The sequence below is a fragment of the Ictalurus furcatus genome, chromosome 18 (genome assembly GCF_023375685.1).
Source record: "Ictalurus furcatus strain D&B chromosome 18, Billie_1.0, whole genome shotgun sequence".
NCBI classification, from domain to species: Eukaryota; Metazoa; Chordata; class Actinopteri; order Siluriformes; family Ictaluridae; genus Ictalurus; species Ictalurus furcatus.
The window spans coordinates 22,001,603-22,022,893 of NC_071272.1; the positions used below are offsets into that span (position 1 = coordinate 22,001,603).

The 21,291-nt window shown below is 42.2% G+C and overlaps 1 protein-coding gene across 2 annotated transcripts in view; it reads left to right on the plus strand.

Moving 5' to 3' along the window:
* ebf1b (EBF transcription factor 1b) overlaps positions 1 to 19,917 on the plus strand; it is a 108,582-nt gene extending 88,665 nt beyond the window's left edge. Inside the window, exons 12-17 of one of the 2 annotated variants that reach the window (XM_053649583.1) lie at positions 6,926 to 6,991; positions 7,510 to 7,687; positions 8,541 to 8,720; positions 13,504 to 13,698; positions 14,515 to 14,583; positions 15,302 to 19,917. In XM_053649583.1, the coding sequence (XP_053505558.1) occupies positions 6,926 to 6,991; positions 7,510 to 7,687; positions 8,541 to 8,720; positions 13,504 to 13,698; positions 14,515 to 14,582 (687 nt within the window). In that variant the 3' untranslated portion in view covers position 14,583; positions 15,302 to 19,917. The remainder of the gene's footprint in view (positions 1 to 6,925; positions 6,992 to 7,509; positions 7,688 to 8,540; positions 8,721 to 13,503; positions 13,699 to 14,514; positions 14,584 to 15,301) is intronic. The other variant, XM_053649584.1, reaches the window with a different exon arrangement.
* Positions 19,918 to 21,291: the final 1,374 nt, after the last annotated feature.

The window sequence follows — 21,291 nt, forward strand, 5'->3', positions numbered from 1 at the left end:
TGTGTGTGTGTGTGTGTGTGTGTGTTTGGAAGACTTAATACTAAGATAAGTACAAACACATTGTGAGAGGAGTTGTACAGATACAAGTTATAGACAAAAACAGTGCAGTAAGATCATTTGAAATGTGTGTGTGTGTGTGTGTGTTACAGACAGACATAAGTGATGGCAATTTAAGCATTGGATAAGACTTTCTGTAGTGTATTAGAGTGTTCCATGACCCTTCCAGACTTAAAGGGCAGTGTTTCACGCATTAAATCGTCCATTAAAAACTACACTTTAATTAGCGCAGCTTACGTCCGATATAATCTAAAGGAGCACCCTATTTTTTATTATTTTTTTTTTTAAACGTATAGACGGTCAATCAATAAGAGAAGTAATAAGTACGCATGAGTCAGGTTAAGGGGAGAACGCAGCGTGTGTTTCATTTCATATTCATGTCATTGTTCTGACAAAAATTCACCTCAGTCTCACATCAATAAATTACATCTCAGTGTAGACTTTCTAAGGGGCTTCACACCGGCATCCCCCTTTTGTTTATTTCCTCTCAGTTTGATGAAGATGTATTGTGAGATTCCAGGAAAAAGTGTATGAATACACTATAAGAAGTGTGTTATGGTTGATTTGCTCCAGGTGTGTGTTTGTGCTCGGACGTGCACGCATGCATGCATGTGTGTGTGGTGTAATAGTACAGCGTTTACAATTAGAGATACAATTAGCCTAACGTCTATCTCTTGCATACCGGTGGTGTGGAAAAATAAGTACACCCCGTGGAAATGTGATCTTCTTTGAAACGCCGCTTATTAATGAGGAGCTGATATACTCGAACAAGACCACAAGGAAGAATTAGTCATTTATTAAACCGAAATATCAACGGATGTGATACTCTTCTGTGGAAAAAATAAGTACACCCTCGGCCTCAGAAGCTAGGATCGTCCCCTTTTAAGAGAAATAACTTCTTGTAGGCGTTTTGCATAATTGTCCACCAGGCTTTCTGGGATTTTTGACCACTCTTCTATGTTCTTTCAGTTGCAGAATGTTTGAGGGTTTTCTTTCTTATTGTTCTGTCTGTTTTCAAATCCCCCCACACTACATTTCAATGGTGTTCAAATCCGCGCTTTGACTGGGCCGTTCCGTAACCCGACGTTTTTTTTTCTTTTTGAGCCATTCCTTGGTGGATTTGTTCGTGCGCTTAGGATCATTATTCCGTTGAAAGGTCCACTTTCGGTTCAGCTTCAACTTTCAGACAGACGGCCTCACGTTATCTTCAAGCGCTCTTTGATATGATGCAGAATTCATAGTCGAATCAATGAATGCAAGCTGTCCGGTCCCTGAGGCAGCGAAGCAACCCTAAACCATAACATTTCCACCACCGTGCTTCACAGTTGGTATGAGGTGCTTCTTCTGAAAAGCTGTGGCCAAACATGTCTGCTGTTGCCGTGGCCAAACAACTCTATCTTTGCTCCGTCTGTCCAGAGAACATTATTCCAAAAGGCCTGGTCTTTGCCTATATACTCATTGGAAAACTGTAGTCTTGCAAAAGCTTTTTTCCTGGCTTCGCATCATACGCAGGTCAAATTTGTGCAATCTCTTTCTGACTGTAGAAGAATGCACTTTGACACCAACAGTTGCAAGACTTACTAGCAGATCCCGTGATGAAATTTTGTGGTTCTTGGAGCCTTTTTTTTTTTTTTTGCGTCAGACGGTCTGCTCTTGGGCTGAATCCTGGACACATTAGCAGTCGTTCGAAATCTAACCCCGAATTCCTTCCTCTGAAAAAAAAATAGTGCCATCTCTGAAAGGACAAATTATACAAACAATAATGGCTGCTGGTTTGAGTATTTCAGAAATCTCCTGGAATTTTCACACACACACACACACACACACAACAGTCTCTAGCGTTTACATAGAATGTTGTGAAAACGGGAAGAAAAAACACAGAGTGAGCAGCAGTTCTGCAAGAGCTCGGAGGAAAACATGGCCAGACTGGTTCGAGGGGTTTCGTTCCTGTAAACCAAGATCTGAGGCTACAGGGTCATCAAAACCTAGCAGGAGAAGATTCGACAAATACAGCTTGGACTTTTTGCAGTGTTCAGTTTTAGTGAGCCTGTGTACACTGTAACCCAATGGTCACCAACACTGTTCCTGGAGATCTACCTTCCTGAAGACTTTATCTCCAACCATAATCCTGCCCACCTGACCACCTAATCTTTACCTTAAGAAGTTCTTGATCAACTAAAACAGGTGTGTTAGATTTTAATTGGAGATGAAACCTGCAGGAAGTTACAGGAGATCTCAAGGAAGATCTGCCGTAGCCTCAAATTTCCAGTCTTGGCTAACATGAGTGGAACCCAACAAAGCAGTCTGGCCATTCTCCTCCAGGCTCGCGTCATGTTATCGATGAGATGCTTTTCTGCTCAGCGTGGTTGTAAAGACTGGTTATTTGAGTGACCGTCGTCTTCCTGGCAGCTGGAAGGTGTCTTGCCGTTCTGCTCGGAGCTCTATCTTCATCAAGGCATTTCAGCGCACAGACCTACTACTCTCTGGGTGTGTTTTATTTATTTATTTATTTTTTAAAAAATCTTTCGCACAAGTCTATGAAAATGTTATACGTTGATGTGCATGAAAATACCAGATCAGATACTCGAACCATCCCGTCTGGCACCAACAACCGTGCCACTGTCAAAGTCACCGAGAGCGCAATTTGACCCCATTCTGATGTTTGAATCCCAAACTGAAGCTCTTGATCAGAATCTGCAGGTAAAAAGCAGTTACTGAGAATAAGTTTTATATTATTATATTATCCTGTCAGGGTCGTGATGGATACCAGCTTATACCAGGAACAATGGGCATGAGGCAGGAATACACCCTGCATGGAATGCCAGTCCATTGCACAGCACTATGCACTCTGGGTGTGTGTGTGTGTGTGTGTGTGTGTGTGTGTTTATAAGCACAGGCATCAAGAGGTGATCCATCATGGTGAAGTCAGCTTGTGCCTCCCAGCAGGTCAGCCGATCGAAGCCTTTGCTGCCCAGACTTTATTATTGCTCCACCACTAGTAATTGAGTCATAGTGTGTGTGTGTGTATGTATTTGTGTGTGTGTGTGAGAGAGAGAGAGAGAGAGCGAGAGAGAGAGAAGCGAAATCATTTCTGCACTTCTGACATTCAGATCAGCGCTAAACACAATGAAGAGGTCAGAAATAGGGAGTGGATACGCCGTGCCTCTCTTCTACTCTTTCTTTCTATCTATCCCTCTCTCTCATTTATCTCTCTCACTTGTTTCTTGGCAGCTGTCCCAGCTTCCATCATCAGCACCTTCCTCTCTTTCACACACACACACACACACACACACACACACACACACACAACGTGTTCTGTTCATCGATTGTCTTGTTTTTATTGAGGTAATAACAGTTTGTTGATGGGACTCACTTTTCAACTGGAAGCTTCATTCATAGTGCTCCTGACTCTGATACACAAGGGAAGAGAGGCCAACACACACACACACACACACACACACACACACACTTTACCCAAGAACATAGACTGGAACATGTACAGTGCACATTCAAACTGAATTGAACTTGCCAGTAAGATGAAATTAATTTGCGCACCTCTGTGCCTCTGCGTCTGGAAATCGATGATATTTCTTATGAATTTTCCTAACAGCCGATTGTACGGAAGTCCTAAGAGGCCGTGCGTCAATATATCGTCTTTCTTCTTCTCTCCTGATCTCGACTTCATTTTCTCGACGTAACAAAACTCTCGCACCTTCGTGAACGGGACCGGCGTAGCACGGACTTTGGCGTCTTCGCCATCGGCGTCATTAGACGCCGTAGAGATGGACTTCATCTCCGCGTTAAGAGGGACGCGCGTCCCCGTTCTTCTCGAGTCTCGGACACTGACGCGGACGTCGTCGATGACCGCCGGACGCAGAGCTAGTTCGGCTCGACGGAAACGAACGCGTCCGTCCCGGATGCCGAGGGACCGCGCTAAGCTTTTTCTGCTCCCGGAACAATAAAAACAACGTGAGCAGGACGGCGAAAAACAAGAATAATGCATGGCCTCTTTGGGCTTCCATACTATCGAAATTCTGATGTGATTATAAGTTCCCTAGTTCTTATCATATTCTGGTCCTTCATTACTTCATTCGTTATTCTTTACTACGGAAATGCCACAAATGTCAGTGGATTTTTAAAATCATCATTATACAAACACACCCTCGCTAACTAATTACCAACACATGCGTTACAGACGCAGTGTCACAAACAGAGTGACAGACAGTGAAGGACAGATGGTGTAGTGGCCCATGTAAGGGGATTAGTGGAGAGAGACAGAAGTCTGAATGGCTTATTGGGCATTCATACCACCACCGAAGGGAGCTAACGCAAGCTGGGCAGTTTTAGAGCTTTTATTGGTTAGATTGGAGTCTGTGTGTGTGTGTGTGTGTGTGTGAGAGAGAGAGAGAGAGAGAGAGAGAGAGAGAGATGACCACATGACCAGCACTTTTACAGCTATTATTGATCAGATTTGAACGTGCAGGTCTAACAGAATGCCGAATGACTCAAATGAAACCAGGAATTCACTCGATGTGTCATTCCTGGCGGCATCATCACTTTTTGATCACGTCTCCTCTCATCATCTGATGTCATTCTTTTGAACAGGAAGTGTGCGATGAGATCATGCTGCCGTGAGCAGAACGAGGCGAAGCATTCGCTGTCGTTTGTGATCCTCCATTACGCTCAATGACCCGCAAATCCGTGCAGACAATCACACCGCGATGTCCGGTACCTTGTTTCCGATTGCGTCAGACAGTAGGTTCAGGTTGCGTTTATTGAGATTATATTTGTTCAGCTGTCACTCGTGGGTTTAAGTGCGGTTTCATTATAGCCTGAGACGGCAAGGCTGCCTTTTGTTCGGACGACACCACGTCATGTAGTTAGAACTGGACGTTTAAAACAAAGCCGTTTCATAAAAGTTCCGAAATAAAATCCTAAAAGCATTAATGAAGCATTAGACATTGCTGAATTTGTTAATTTAAAAAAAAAGAAAGAAAAGAGTAGAAAACAAAAACATATCGCACTCCTCGTCTTTCTTATAGGCTGCCATTATTCAGGGAAAAGTACAATCACTGGGATGAGAAAGCTATTTGTGACTTCGGCTGCTTTCTATCTGCTCGGCCATCTATCTATCCATCCATTTTCTGTACCGCTTATCCTACTGGGTCGCGGGGAACCTGGAACCTATCCCAGGGAGCATCGGACACAAGACGGGGTGCCAATCCATCGCACAATCACATACACATACACATTCACACACCCATTCATACACTACGGACACTTTGGACACGCCAATCAGCCTACCATGCATGTCTTTGGACTCTTGGAGGAAACCGGAGTACCCGGAGGAAACCCCCCACAGCACGGGGAGAACATGCAAACTCCGCCCACACGCACAGGGGGCGGCGGCGGGAATCGAACCCCCAACAACGGAGGTCTGAGGCGAACGTGCTAATCACTAAACCACCGTGCGCCCCTGTGTGAGTCTTATGATTCAGTAGTATCAGGAAGTGATGGGAATGTTCAGAGGATTAGCATGATTAGCACAGCCAGTGCAAGAATGAACAGAGCATCATCGTACACACTCTCTCTGCACACTCCTCTACCAGCATTTCTTCCGATCTGATTGATGCTTTCATTTTCGTATTCTGGAGGTCCACCTGGGTTTGACTAATCACCTCATACCTAAGAACTCCTTGCTACCTGTGCCAGCAGGTAGCGACATGCCCTGCTAACACAACGGTGGTAACTGAGTGAATTTAGCACCTTGGACAGCACACTAAAGCAGTTTATTGCTCATTGCCCGCCTGACCTCCCTCTCTTGATCCTTGTTGGGTCTCTCTCTCTCGCTTTCTCTCTCTCTCGCTTTCTCTCTCTCTCTTTCTCTCTCTCGCTCTCTCTCTCTTTCTCTGTGAGGTGTGTGCATGTGTGTGTGTGTGTGTGTGTGTGTGATCGGCTTAGGGCTGGCCGAGAAGCAATATGTTTTGATACAGCTCTCAGAGTTCTTGTTTGTGAGAAGGTTATCACATTTTTGCTGTGGATCAAATCATGGCCTGCCACATTAACTCCTCACAGAAACCTCACAGAAGATACATGGACTGAGGGGAACAAACAGTGAAAATGATTTTCACACACCAGGAAATGATGGTGGTACTGGAACAAGTGAAGAAGAAGAAGAAGAAGAAGAAGAAGAAGAAGAAATGTGGCTTTGATTTCTTCGCTTTGGTGACTAAAGGCTAAATTTGATCTGCTCCTTTTGACGTACGGTTTTGTAAGGTGTTACAGATCCACTCGGTACTCACGTCCTACAACAAACAGCATTAACAAGAAATGCCGAAGACCACTAAAGGAGTCCCACTAACGCCGCGACGACACGTCGCGATTCGAGAAATGCCGAAAACGCATCGGTCCAGTAATCGTTTCTTATGATTAGACACATCTCCTACCCGTGTCCTGTTTTCCTTAAGTTATTGCCGTCAGTGCAGCTCCGAGGAACCGGCTGACCTTTTCCGCAGAACATAGATCTCATTGTCTCTGCTTCAATCCGAACCAGATGTTTTGTTGAAATCCTGCACTTATTCATTTCAACAGACACCAAACAATCGAGCAAGCAGCAGCGCCGTGCTTTTTCGCCTGTCCGCGGTGTTATTAAATGGGAACTTGACCCTTTTTTGCTCTTTCTGGAAGAACTTGTTGCTCAGTTGTGGTCAAGAACGAGCTCTCCGCTCCTGTTGGTGACACGCATTATACAATGAAAATCTATGAGGAATGAATTGAAGGGGAAGGAAAAGTGGTCAGTCTTTCTGTTTTTCGTGCTTTATTAAATTTACTTCTTTTTTTTTTCTTTTCCTCTCCCCTCTGGGTATAGGAAGTGATTTTGAAGAGAGCAGCAGATCTGGTGGAGGCGTTATATGGAATGCCTCATAACAACCAGGTACAGCATTGTTTTTTTTTGTTTTTTTTAATCAGCTCTTACTAACCGAGCTACACTATGAACATTTCTAGTCAGAAAGGGAATTTTGAAATGTTTAGCCAGTCGTTCCAGGACGCGAATCAGTTCATCAGATCGGTATTCGTGGGTGCTTCACACCTATGATATCAATAAACATTTGTCAGAGTCACATGAGACTTATCGGTGAACCTGCCAGGATAATGATGTCATAATGAACGACAGTGTAAATAGTTATAATGTCTAAACTCTACTAGATATCATATATATATATATATATATATATATATATATATATATATATATATATATATATATATATATATATATAAAAGATATAATGAAATGTAATATGTAGGTATAGAAAATACGTTTTAAAAAAGTTAGTCATGATTTTGTAATATATATATATATATATATATATAAAAAAATACACAAAAACACTTCATGAAGAGTCTTATGGATGAATTAAACCGAGTGTGTGTGTGTGTGTATGTGTATAGGAGATCATACTGAAGAGGGCTGCTGACATCGCTGAGGCACTCTACAATGTACCACGCAACCACAACCAACTCACAGGGCTCACCAACAGCTCTGTCCATGCCAGCATGATGGGGGTGAACTCCTTTACTGGACAAATTACTGTTAATGTGTCCGAGTCCTCTCAAGGAGGCAATCAGGGTAAGCCTCGCACATACATATCAGATGAACTGACACTTCACTAGCTTGTGCAAGCGTTCTCATCTCCAATGAGAAACCGGTGAATAGGGTACAGTTCATCTGAGCTGCAATCTTCCACTATTGCTGCAAGCTCAGGAACTCTGCTCTCTTCTAATCCTTGAAATGAGTCCAAAGGCTTATGAAATGTCCACCCCAAACTACGTCCAATTGTGCCGAGTGCTAGTTGTTGGATTTCTCAACTTTCTACCACGTTTCTGAAAGAGTCCGGGCGGCAATTCGTCTGAGCGGAGTGAAATCTGGTCGGTTTTGATTGGATGCTTGATCTGAACGCTAATATCCCACCGTGTATTCAGCTCTAAGTTATTGTAAATCCATTTGTATTGACACGTATTTCACGTTTATCCTCACTTTCACATCCTCGCTCTCTTCTACTCATCAACTGCTGTTCATACCGTTCCTGTTAGTTTCACTGTAGTTACAATGATTCGAACTAATTCTGTAAAATATTCGATGATAGAATTATTATCAGTTACAGAAGGGCTATCGGGAACCTCAGGACACACCCACGTAGACGTACGCTATACGTCCGAAAGTTCGTGGAGGCTTGACCATCGCACTCTTACGTGCTTTCTTTCTGTACATCAAAGTTTTAGCCACATAATGTAGACACGGACAGACTATAAGATGGCTTCTAGTTGTGCATGAACACCGAAAAAATCCCAACAGAAGTGGTGCAATATTTGTAAATAACGTCCAACTAGATCGTATGAGTTCCTGATCAATGAAATGACTAAAAGATACTGTATGTTCTGCGAATATGATCTGAGAATCTCTTTCATTCTGTTTGCCTCAGGCTTCAATCGGAATACAAGCAGCGTGTCTCCTCATAGTTATGTGCCGAGCCCAACACCACAGCAGAGCAGCTACAGCAGCGTGGCCACTAGCATGAACGGCTACGGCAGCACGGCCATGAGCAACCTGAGCGGCTCACCCAGTTTCCTCAACGGCTCGGCTGCCAACTCTCCGTATGCTAGTGAGTGTGCTGTATGTTCACATCTTTATCAGGTTTGCTTCCAGTACCCTCAGCATGATGTGTAGTTTTAAAACGACTTCAGTACTTTAGCTTGTTGTGTACAGCACCTTCAAAGTCGGATTAAATTAAAGACAATATAAAGACAAGGTATGTGATGTTTTACCTGATCATGAGTCTGTAATGGAGATCCATGTTCTCGGGAATACTTTGGTAAACCTTTGTCAGTCGACACCATTCGCCGCTGCATCCACAGATACAAGTTAAGGCTTTACTATGCAAAACAGAAGTCATATATCAACACTGTCCAGTTCTCTGGGCTCGGTCTCATCTGAGATGGACAGTAGCACAATGGAATCGTGTTTTGGGGTCCAACGAGTCAAGATTTAAAATAGTTTTTGGACAAAACAGCCGTCGTGTTCTCCGGTCCAACAAGGAAAAGGACCATCCGAGCTGTTATCAGCGTCAGGTCCAAAAGCCAGCGTCTGTCATGGTATGGGGGCGTGTCAGTACTGTGAGTATCTGTGAGGGCATCATTAATGCAGAAAGATATGTACACATTTTGGAGCAACATACGCTGCCATCAAGAGCAGGACAACGCCAAACCACATTCTGCCCGGATTACAAGCGCATGGTTGCGTAAACAGAGAGTGCGGGTGTGAGCATGGCCTGCCTGCAGTCCTGACCCGTCTCCCGTTGAGAATGGCAACGAAGGCCGCGTACAGTTGCGCAGCTGAACAAATGCATAATTTACGAACGGGGGAAAAATTCCACGCTCTAAACTTGACCAATTGGAGTCTTCACTCAGCGTCCAAACGTTTAATAAGTGTTATTTGAAGAAAAGGTGATGTTACAGAGCGGTAAACAGTCGACTGTCCCAACGTTTTTGGAATTTGTCGCAGTCATCAGATTTGAAATGAGGGTATATTTTCAAAAATAAATTCAATTCACAAAGTAAAACGTCAACTCATGTGCTACTCATGTATTTCCAATATAGTACAAGCTAAACTGAATTTTCAAATGATTTTTTTTTTTTTTGCATTGTCCATACTGTCCCGACTTTTTCAGAATTGGGGTTGTAGATGATCTGTGAATTTGAATCTAGAACTTACTAATTGACTCGCTCCTGTATCTACCTGTACTTCACTGCAGTTTGCTTTGTATCCTTAACAAACAATGTGACACGAAGGTCACATGACTTTTCCTCTTGCTGACATTGCAGTTTGTGTTGCCATGGAGCCTGTTATTACTTAACGAAACCTTTGACATGGACGGTCCGTTTCTGCCTTTTTGCTGAGTTGTACAGTCATCGTGGTGTGTGTGTGTGTGTGTGTGTGTGTGTGTGTGAAAAGAAGGGCTTTCAGATATTGCAAAATTCCCTGGCCTCGCTGTTTCAGCTCTGGAGTCTGTGGAGTCTGTGGTCACATCTTTCCCGCTTTTCATCCTCCAGTCCTTTCCTTCATTCCAGCTGTTATCTCTTTGCAAAGACTTAATTGGTTCCCCTTTATAATTAATTGAACAGAAATGAAGACGGGAGTGTGGGGGGTGGGGTGGGGGGACAAATGAAGGGGAAAGCACGAGAGTGAGAGAGTTGATCTAACACCCACATGTTTGTTTGACTCGGTTATGACCAGGAGAGTGTGGAGTGTGTGAGGTCGGGGACAAAAATCTGGCTCGCAGTCTGTCAAAACACCCCTCCCACTATCATAGGCACGATTTGTACTTCACACCAAGGCGAGGCCTGTTGCAACATAGCAGAGCTCTGACATAGAAATGAAAATGAAATCATGCAAGAATTCTGCCGCGTTCTCACTCTCTCCTTTCTTTCTTCCCCCGACAGTCAGCTGAAATCTGCTGCTCTAAAGGTTTACATGGCATGTCGCTATGCTTGACCGTGTCTATCAAGGTGATACTTTTATATTCCCCAGATGGATTGACAGTTAATTAAATCAATAATACTAATTAGAGAGGTAACAATTCAATTCCACCACTTCGGTCCTGCCGTGTTAACATCTATTTTAATAGCTTTGCTGATCCCCTTAGATGCTCGGAATGAATTACTGGAGCTGGTGTTCCGATTTTCAGTAATTGATTAGTTGGGTCTTGATAAATCGCTTTCACCGCAGCGTTGCGCAGGAAAAACTTAAAATGTAGTTAGAGCACGAGGAACGTCTAATTAAATGGTTAGAGAGGGGAAAAAACTCTGTATGTGTTCCATGTGTTGTAAATGCGCCAACAGCCTCTGAGATCGGTCAAGAAGTAGCTTGTTTGTGATGTTTTGTCTGTTTATTGTATTTTTTTTTCTCTCTCCCTTAGCTAATGTGAAAGGATGAGATTAATGATATAGAAAGCGAGTACTGGGGAGATTAATATCCAATTTAAATCTTAGGTATTGTCTTTGGTATTGTATCGCCAGGTACGTACGTAACTCTGATTCTATGAACGCCAGATAACCACCAACCTCCTTGTGTGTGTTCACACACATGTCAAGACGTTCAACAAAGTCACCACCGTTCTCTGGAACGCTTTCGCCATGTACCTACTGGTTCGGCGCTAGAACGGTGAACATCACCGCAGTAGCCTACGCCGCTACGTCAGGACCCGACTGTAAACGTGTCTGCTGAATTCATACCACTGGAACGTGCGATGTTAACCTTTAAGAACCTGCAGAAGGTGCACAGTGACAACATCAGGGCAGACTTTGTTGAGTAATGCCCATGAAGAGGTGATGCTTATAAAAGAGTGGTATGTTAAGGTAGGCACCAGGCATCGAGATCGCCTCTAGGTCAGTGATGTCCACCATCAAGTGGGCCAGTTTCTGTTTAGACAGAGGACCTAGCTCATTGTGTTTTCCTTCTGTGGGAGATCATTGAATGGTCTAAATAGTACCATAGGGAGAATAGTGAGTATAAGAAGGAAATCTCAGCAGCTTCCCCTTCATGGAGTGCTGCAAATTCAGTCAATTGGTTAGCAAAAGCAGGTTATATGTTAGACAGAAACCCTGGGTTCAACCACAGCGTCATTCCAGAGAAATCCAGCCACCAATGTATGCAACTCACCCGTATCGCATTAGGTAAAATGCAGTCTACAGAGAGACCCATTTCAGTTTAGCATCCTACAAGAGATCATAAGGACTCCAGTGCAAGGGTGAGATGCCATGATGGGATCTTGGGGGAGTGTGGCAGATAAAGACGCCTTGCTCCCTACGCCTTTCCAAAACACCTCCAATGTAGACAGGGACTTTCCGCAGTCTAGCTGTCCCTATAGGATCCGGATCCAGATGACGGAGGGTACACCGTTCACGGAACAGTTTCTACCTGCGAGCATACAAGGCTCTCGTGTTCAGGAGTGTTGAACTACTGGTCGGCAGTACTCAACTTACTTCAAGGGGCCACATCTACAGGTGCAGCTGATCTGGCTGCCCAATCTTTCCGTCCATTTTTGGTCAGTAGATCTAATTGGGGAGGGAGCGCCACTATTGTGAGCCGTTGTGTAAACCAAGGTCCACAAGCAGTGGCCACAAGGAAGACTCTGTGATCTGCTCATGGAATTCTGTAAAATGTGGACAGACTCAGTGGCAGAGGTTGATAGACAGTGTGCATATAGACAGTGATACCAGGCATGGGCCAAGCACACTGTCCGGCTCTGCGACGGTGGCTAGCGTTCTCAATTATTCTGGCTTCTCGCTGTTGAATTTTGTAGCTTTATTTTTTTCTGAGCGCGACCATGAAACTCAGTGCCATAATGTATGCGAGGAGGGTGGACTGTTTCTTGGTGTGGGCACAAAGGAGTCAGTCATTCAAATACGCCTATATCCACCAGAGGTGACAGGGCTGCTTGCATTTTTCTCAAGTATACCCGTGGTGCTATAGACAGGCTGAAATGTAAGACTTTAAATCGAAATGCCTTTCGAAGGCAAACCTCAAAAAAGCATCTGTACTCCAGAGCTAAGGGAACACAAGGGAAAATATTGATTGCGCAGATTCAAGAGTGTGACTCGAGAGAGAGTCTCGTCACCGCATGGCATGGATAACATTTGAGAGCCTTAACATGCAAAAATGAAGGGCTTTATGAACCCATTCAGCACTCTCACATTGACTAGAACTTCTTGTTGCGCCAACCTGCTCCGTCTAGTCAGGAATGGACTTGTTGGAACAGAATCTAGAGGTGTTTGAGATCGGTGAGACCATGAGCCCCTGGTCCAAAACCTCCTTCAATGCTCTTAAAATTCTTTGCACTCTGGTACAGTGAAAACCACTGTTACACTTTAGAAATATGGCCGAACTTTTCATTCATTCGTCTTTTCAACTTTTTTCGGAACTGTTTACTTCAGTAACGACTCGGCGTCCTAGGCAGGTTCGCAACGGATCGGGTTCCTCGGATGGGATGCCGGACCGTCACAGGGCACCATGCACATATACCTTCACATACTCATTCACACCTACGGGCAATTTAGCATATACAGTCGGGCTTCTGCCATGTTTTTGGACAATAGGAGGAGAACCCAGACAAACATGAGGAGAACATGTGAAACTCTACACAGACAGAAACCTGAACTAAGGATCAAACTGCGGACCCTGGAGCCACATGCTGCTTAATGTTACGATATGATCTACAGAACGTTTAATTATTCGCAGAATTATTTCCTCACAAACGCGTTTTTAATTGGTTTTGATTATGGGTATGCTTTTGTGAACTGACAGAGGACTTCACGCAGATACTATATAACCTATGCGTTCTCCCTTCAGTGCCGTGAACGTTCCGGTTTGTTTTTTTTCTCCCACAGTTGTTCCTTCCAGTCCCACCATGGCCTCATCCACCAGTTTGCCATCCAACTGCAGCAGCTCCTCTGGAATTTTCTCCTTCTCTCCAGCGAACATGGTGTCAGCAGTGAAGCAGAAGAGCGCGTTTGCTCCTGTGGTGCGGCCACAGAGCTCTCCTCCACCCACATGCACCAGCACCAATGCCAATGGCCTCCAAGGTACCGCTGATTATTATCATTATTATTATTATTTTTTTCTACATTCTGATGTAACTTTTCAGGGTGGGATAATATTCGATGACGATATAAAAACAGACACGATATTTCAGGAATAATAAGATTATTTCTGTGTAATCAACACACTGGGAAAGAGTTTCGGAATGTTGAACGTATTTATTTTTTCTCAGCGACCAAACCAATCCGAAATGATCGGATTGCATCTTTCTCTAACCCCTGCATTGTGTTCCATAGTTTCACACTCAGCATTTACATCAGGGCCTGCATTCATCCAGCCTCTCAGAATTACTCATAACTATCATGTGTCTATGACTCAGAATACCAGAATGTCCTCTTCCTGTTTGTTTATTACGTCCTGATGAGCAGTAGAAAATGAATACGATGCTATACGTGCTAACGGTTTTGAACGGTCGGTGTTGCCTGGGACGGTTCCAAATCGTCACTGCTACCCGCCATGTCCCGAAGGGATGCACTGCGTCACCTATAAACCAAATCTGTGAATTCTTTCCTCCTTTATTTCTCCTAAATGTTTCAGTACTCTGAAAAAAAAAATGAAGGGCACAGGCATCCAGCCTAGTTCTCCTACATTTTCGGAGTTTTCAGTACTCAGGACTCTTATGTACAGTATTAGAAGTCATGAATTGCTTTCAATTGTACTTATATGTCCAAAAAATGTTTGAGAATTTTGATGAATACAGGCCCAGGTCTGAATTTGATTCTCTGGTTCTCCTTCCTCCTTTTGTATCCCCCTTTAATACCTCTTTTGCATTTTCTTCTACTCTCCACTCCTCCCTTCAGATCAGTCTTTTGTGGACTCTAACAAGTACTCCACTGCCAGTGCACTCCAGGGCTTGGCGTTCTCCTGAAGTATGTTCCTCACCTTTCTCTCATAGGTCACATTGCTTGAAGCTTGAAATATCCCATCCGTCGTTTTTTCTTTCTTTCTTTTTATTTTTTTGCATATATCCATCCATACGTACATCTATTTACCCATCCGTCCATCCGCCCACCCACCCACCCAGTGAACGTCTTGCTTAACGATATGCCTCATACTTAAACGCACGAACTGTAAAAACTTTCCCAGCCGAAACATCTCAGACGTTAAGATCGTGTTAGTAAAGCGTGCGTGTTAGCGAGTTCCTCACGTGTTGCTGATCATCCTGATCGGGACGGTGCGTCACAGCATCTGGACGAGACGGACCGATGGAGCGAACGGCGTGCAGACAATTAGACGGGAATCCGTAATAGGACGCTGTAATCAAGCAGTGCGAACACACACACATATCCGTACGTTTCTCTCGTCGGAAACGGCAACAGAAACTCACACACTGGGGTTCTGAGATCAGACTGGCGTGATGAGAGTTATTATAGAGAAAACACGGAACAAGTTCCGATCGATGTAGCAAACGCAAGCCATGTTTTTTTATTTTTCTTTTCATATCTCTCCATTTTTTCAATCTTTTACACATGTGGTCTGTTCGTGGCATGTTTTACACACTGCTGTCTCATCCTGATTGCCAGTAGTAGAACGGTTAATGAATTAAACTGAATTAACTCTCTTTCTTTTACTCTTTCTTTCTTGCAGCAACAGCAGCAGCAATCCCTGGAATGATCGTTCCTCCTATGTAGTGTGTGTGTGGGTGTGCGAGAGAGAGAGAGCGAGAGAGAGAGAGCGAGAGAGAGAGAGAGAGAGAGATGGGAAAAGCCCAGGACACACTTTTCCTGGCACTGGTCTCCCTGTGTGTGTACAGAAGACTCCGGTTGTTGACTGACCCAGCAGTCGCTCTCTGAAGGATCACTTTAAACTCAGGCCCTTTTTAAAAAAAAAAAAATAAAAATAAAAATAAAAATAAAAATAGAGAATCACCTTTGAAATGATAGAAGAACAAAAAAAAAAAAAAAAACAACATCACCTGGATCGTTGTGTGAAGTTTTTGATGTTGAAGTTTGCACCGAACTGGTAGACCATTTGTAATGCTGAAGGGGTACACGCAGCTCTTATTAGCCCCCGAACCCCACAAGTAGAGCAGTTCTATTTATTTGAAATGTTTGGATTTGGGTTCGGCATTCCGATTTCTGTGGTTTTTTTTTGTGGAATGAAAGTGAAACGTGACACGAGCTACGACGTTTTCGACGAATTTTTGATTTTGTACGGTAAATGAAGGATTATCGAGTGGTAGGCTGTTACGAATCGATATCGCACCCATCGTGGAACTTTATTCACCCAGTCGTCACCACCTGGAGCCGAACGAAGCAGAAAACAGAACTGACGTAAAAAAAAAAAAAAAAAAACAAACAAACAAAAAGAGCGCAAAACAACAAAAATGACTTGCACTGAATTTTCAAAACGCTAGCATCGTTCGTTACGAACTTCTCCGTAAGTTCAGATTGGTTGGACATGTTTTTCATGGGAATCAGGGTCACGTAATGCAAAAGAATTTTAAAAAATTGCCCTTTTTTAAAATGCTTACCCCCCAGATAGATTAAATAGGGTTTCATCCGAGAGACTAAATTTAAAAACAAAAAACAGACTAGGTTATTCAAAACTATAAATTGTGTTATAGCTTATCGCGACTCTTTTTCGTTCCACCATTACGGTGGTTCGTTGCGTTCAAGCGACCCAACAATTTCACTTAAGATGACTCCTCCAAACATACCGAGACGACAAGTAATCCCAGCAGTGAACTAGTACGCAACGCAATACACGAACGATGGCTTTTCATTCGCTGTGCATCGCTCTTACCTCTCTTGAATGAAAAACGATCAACAGGAAGCTGCAACCGAATGCTGAATTTGTGTCAGAATCAATGTCATTCCCCTAAAACGGGTTAAACTTTACTCACGCCGGTGGAAGTCATGCTGCACTGAAATGCAATCGCTGTCCAATCACAGCATCGTACCCTTATTGTTGCGCTGATGATCTGCTGAATATAGGTGTATTATTTCCATGCCGTGCATGTGATATATGCGCGTGTACGTCCTGCTCCAGAGTATATCCGCATCTGATCACTTTACATTCATTCATTCAGCTTCAATGAGCACTTGATACTGGTCAGGGTCACTGTGAGACTCTGGAGTCTCTTCCGGGAATATAAGGGACACGACAGCGATACGCCACGCAATACACGGAGAGTATTGATTTTCTTTAGTGACGTGCGGACAATGTACAACACCGTATCCTCTTCCGAGCTGTGAGAATATATTCAATCGTTGCTCTCCATCCATCCCATCCATCTTGTATACCGCTTAACCTTTTCAGGGTCGCGGGGAACCTGGAGCCTATCCCAGGGAGCATCGGGCACAAGGCGGGGTACACCCTGGACAGGGTGCCGATTCATCGCAGGGCACAATCACATACACACTCACACGCCCATTCATACACTACGGACACTTCGGACACGCCAATCAGCCTACCGTGCGTGTGTTTGGACTAGGGGAGGAAACCGGAGGAAACCCCCGCAGCACGGGGAGAACACGCAAACTCCATCGTGGCTCTCGTCATACGTTTCAGACGTCATTTTGAAAAGCGTGACGCAACGACTTCGCTAATAAGAAACTATAACGCGTGTCCCTTCGAACGGACGGTAACCTCGTGGAACGTTTAGATCAAACTCCAAGTCTGATCCCGAGCTTCATGCTGGGATTGGATACCGATTGCTTTCCAGTGTGGCGGAGATCGTACATACATACAGTGCGCTCGCTGAACAACCTTCCCTGCTGATTGTTTTTCATTAAAGGTTGTGCTTTTCAACGTGTATATAACACGTCAATCCATGAGAAGCGATACCGTTTATGTGTACTGCTTAAATTTCGCTTTTTTTTGTTGTTTTTTTTTCCACTATTGCGATTGCTTTTCTATCTGGCACGGATGGAGTCTTCTCCACGGTTCTACAACGATCTCTAAAGTAGCGTGCTTTTTTTTTAAAAAAAAAAAAAGATTGAAAAAATCAAAGTTTTTCCAATCAGAATCATACCGAAATGTTTTTTTTTTTTTTTTTTTTTTTAAAAAAACGTGAACTTCCCATTTAAAGCTTCAAATCCGCCAGAAATCTCAAAGCAACATCAGACGTCACATGCTAAAAAACCGACTACGCGTCAATGATCAAACCCAGAATGCGTTATTGCTAGCAGTTGCCAAGCTAGAACGCCCACTCTGCGTCGCACACCGTCTTTATTTTAACTGCCATTAGCTCTTTCTTTCATACATGCTCATATAAGAAAAATATGAGATCATGAAGGGGGAAAAAAAAAAGCCATGATTGCTAACAAGCACAAAATGGAATTTTACAGTATACAAAAAAACAAAAAAACAAAAAAAAAACAAAACACCAATAAAACAGTCTATAATATTCATTCAAAGCCAATATACACAGTCCAGAGGGATACATATCCTCACAATGTTTGAATTGTTTGTTGCCACCATTGACAAAATGTTTATGAAGGAATGTGTTTTTGTGGTTTTTGCCATTTCTGATTAAAAGGTTGTTTGACTTTTCCTCAGATTTTTACATTTTTTTTTATTTTTTATTTTTTTTTTGTGAAGAAACTGTGATCATATTTGTTTTTTTTTTGCTGTTTTTTTTTCCAGTTATAGAATCCATAATATCCTGAGTATAGAAATGAAGATTTGAATGTGAGAATGTGAGGGTTAAAGGTTAGCGTGATTAGTTTTAGCAGATTCAATGGGTTAATGTAGGACATAGGCTGTTTCTAATTAACGCAGGTGTTTACCTGATTCCACTAATAATACATCAGAGGGAAAGGACGAATTATCGGGAATTAAGAGCAGCTCGAGCACTGTGAAAGTTACAGGCCCTTCTTACTAATCATAGGATATCACAATGAATTAGTGCTATATTTTTGTTGTGTTTTTTTTTTTTTTTTTTTTAACGTGTCTTTGTACAAATTCTTAATACGTATGCAAATTTGTTTTTTTTTGTTTTTTTTTTCCTCTTTTACTTTGCCAAAGTTATTGTTTGAAATATATTTATACATGAGAAAGAAGGCAGCTTTATACAACTACTTTCACGTATACATCTGATCTCATGGAACAGCAAGATTTCATCAAAATGGATTATGAAAAATTTACCCGTCTCGCATCATGTATGTATCACTTCGATTTTATACGTTGCTTTCGTTCATGTTTGTTATGCTATGATGTGCATTTTTTACATTGTGTTATTGTTGTTTTTTTGTTTTTGTTTTTGTTTTGTTTTTTTACAGTTGTTCACATTTTTTGTCCATCCATTGTGATGTGGTTTCCTATATCAGTTTCTTGTTTAGGATAACACTCATATTGTTAATCCCATCCACATGAGGCCAAGGGGTTTTTTTTAATTATTTTTTTTTTTTATACCATTTGTTAATAAGTTAATGAAATTTTTGTCGTAGCGTTTATGTTAGATTTTTGTATCACGTGACAAAATATGTGAAATGTTCAATTCTTGGACCTTATTCACTCAGTGTATCGTCTGAATATAAATATACGTCGGCTTTATTCGCTTTGCTTCACTATTTCTGAGATTTGGTTCTACGGACGTCGTGTACAATATGTTTTTTTTTTCCTTTTTGAATGGTTCGTGTCCATGTTCAAAGTTTTTTTTCTTTCTCACATCCACCAGCAGTTGAAATGCCTTAAGAGTGCAGAGGCTCACCTCCAGTGCGCTGCTGTTGAACCTGCCTGCTGGGTAGGTGGTCAAAAAGTGGACAGTGGTTTGGCGAGGGTTTGATTGTAAGCGTGTTCAAAACAGCACAAAATCCCATCAAAATTTGATTCATGAACTTCCATTATTTCCCCCCTAAACAAATAGTACTCTCAGAATGTGATCATGTGATCGTCCGAACCAGTTTCTTTCCAGTAAACTCGCCATAGATTTTTCTATTTATTTATTTATTTTCTGATTTTTTTTTCTCCCCCAAGCCACAGCATTCGTTATTCGTCACGGACGAAGACTTATCGATTGACACAGAAACCCGATTTCAAATTATTTGACGCTTTTCTTCCTACAATTTGTTACAAACTGGACATTACATGTGTGTGTGTGTGTGTGTGTGTGTGTGTGTGGGGTTATATATATTGCTGGGGAGGGAAATGATATTAAAAAAAATTAAAGCTACTGTAAAAACGATCATTTTCTAATTAACTGTAAGATAACTTTTCAACTTTTCACAATATTTAATTAAAGTTCCTTCTTGTCTGTGGCCATTCGTTCTGTGTTTTTCTTGACATGCATTTAAAATCATCTTAAACTTCGCAGACCACTACAGTACACGCTATATGCTACACGAAGCTCTGATGCTAACAAGCTCTTTCATTTTGAATCGGTATGGCACATTGTTAAGCTCTGCTATCGACAATGTGACCCCCATACCAGTAATGTATATAGAGTAAGCGTGTTATAGCGTGAACGTTATGGTATACGGCGATGTAACCGATTGTAAGTATGTACTGTATATATTTCCAGGCGTCACACAGCAGCGCCGGTAGGCTACATGGTACGCTGTTTTTTAAATAAGAAACCTTCGAATCAAAGACCATTATATTCCTACATTGTTTTGATAAATTACCGTTTAAAGGTCTATCTTAATAGTCTGGTTATAACAACATGAATGTCTCATGTTACTAATAAAACCATTGGATTAATTAAATGCTTAATAGCGCGCATGATTCGAGGTGATGCAAATGCAAGTCTAAGCACTACATTATACCGTCAGTTGCACCTCGGTAGACGAAGCTCATCGTCGATATTTTTCTAACAGTAATACATCACGATTACCCATAATTACACGTATGCAATTAGAGATAAGTAACGCTGGATATTATATTATGACATTAGTTCCTCAATCGGTGGATGTCATTTCACATTTACATCAGTAATTAACTGCCACTCCAGCCTTATAATATCCCCCCCCCCCCCCCCCATTTTAATAATACTAATTCATTAATGCATTACATCCTAATGACACAGAAAATATGCTCACTGTGTTTCTATAGCGTATTACGTTATGGCTCAGGAGTTATGAATGGCAATTCACTTGCGGCGTAATTGATTCCCCATTTGCATTTATGATCATAAGAGGGAAGATCTTCTCCTTCTTTGTGCACACTTCATCGTAGGCACTCTGATCTGATTAGACTATAAAACCTGTTTCCAGCTGTGCAGTGCATTGTGGGAGAGGGAAAAATAATGTGGGAGAGTCTTCAATCTTACACGGTAAAAGGGTACACTATGGTCGTGTGCATACTTTTATTAGATTTCAAGCCAGACGCGTCGTACATCGGGCGTCTTCATCTTAAACGGCTCGCCGGACGAAAATGGCTTCTCGTGCAGATTTTTCAGAACCTTAGAAAGAAACTAAAACGTTTATTTTACGTTGCATTACGGTTGAAATATTATATTGAGACGATAACTGCAACGTGTGTCCGGATTTTTCATGTATTTATTGATTTTATTGTTTGATGTATTTATAGTTATAAAAGAGTCTTTAAAATCTTTATTTATAAGTGTTTATTTGTCTATTAATTAATTAATTAATTAATTAATTTGTAAAAGCATAAATCAAATCAATAATTTC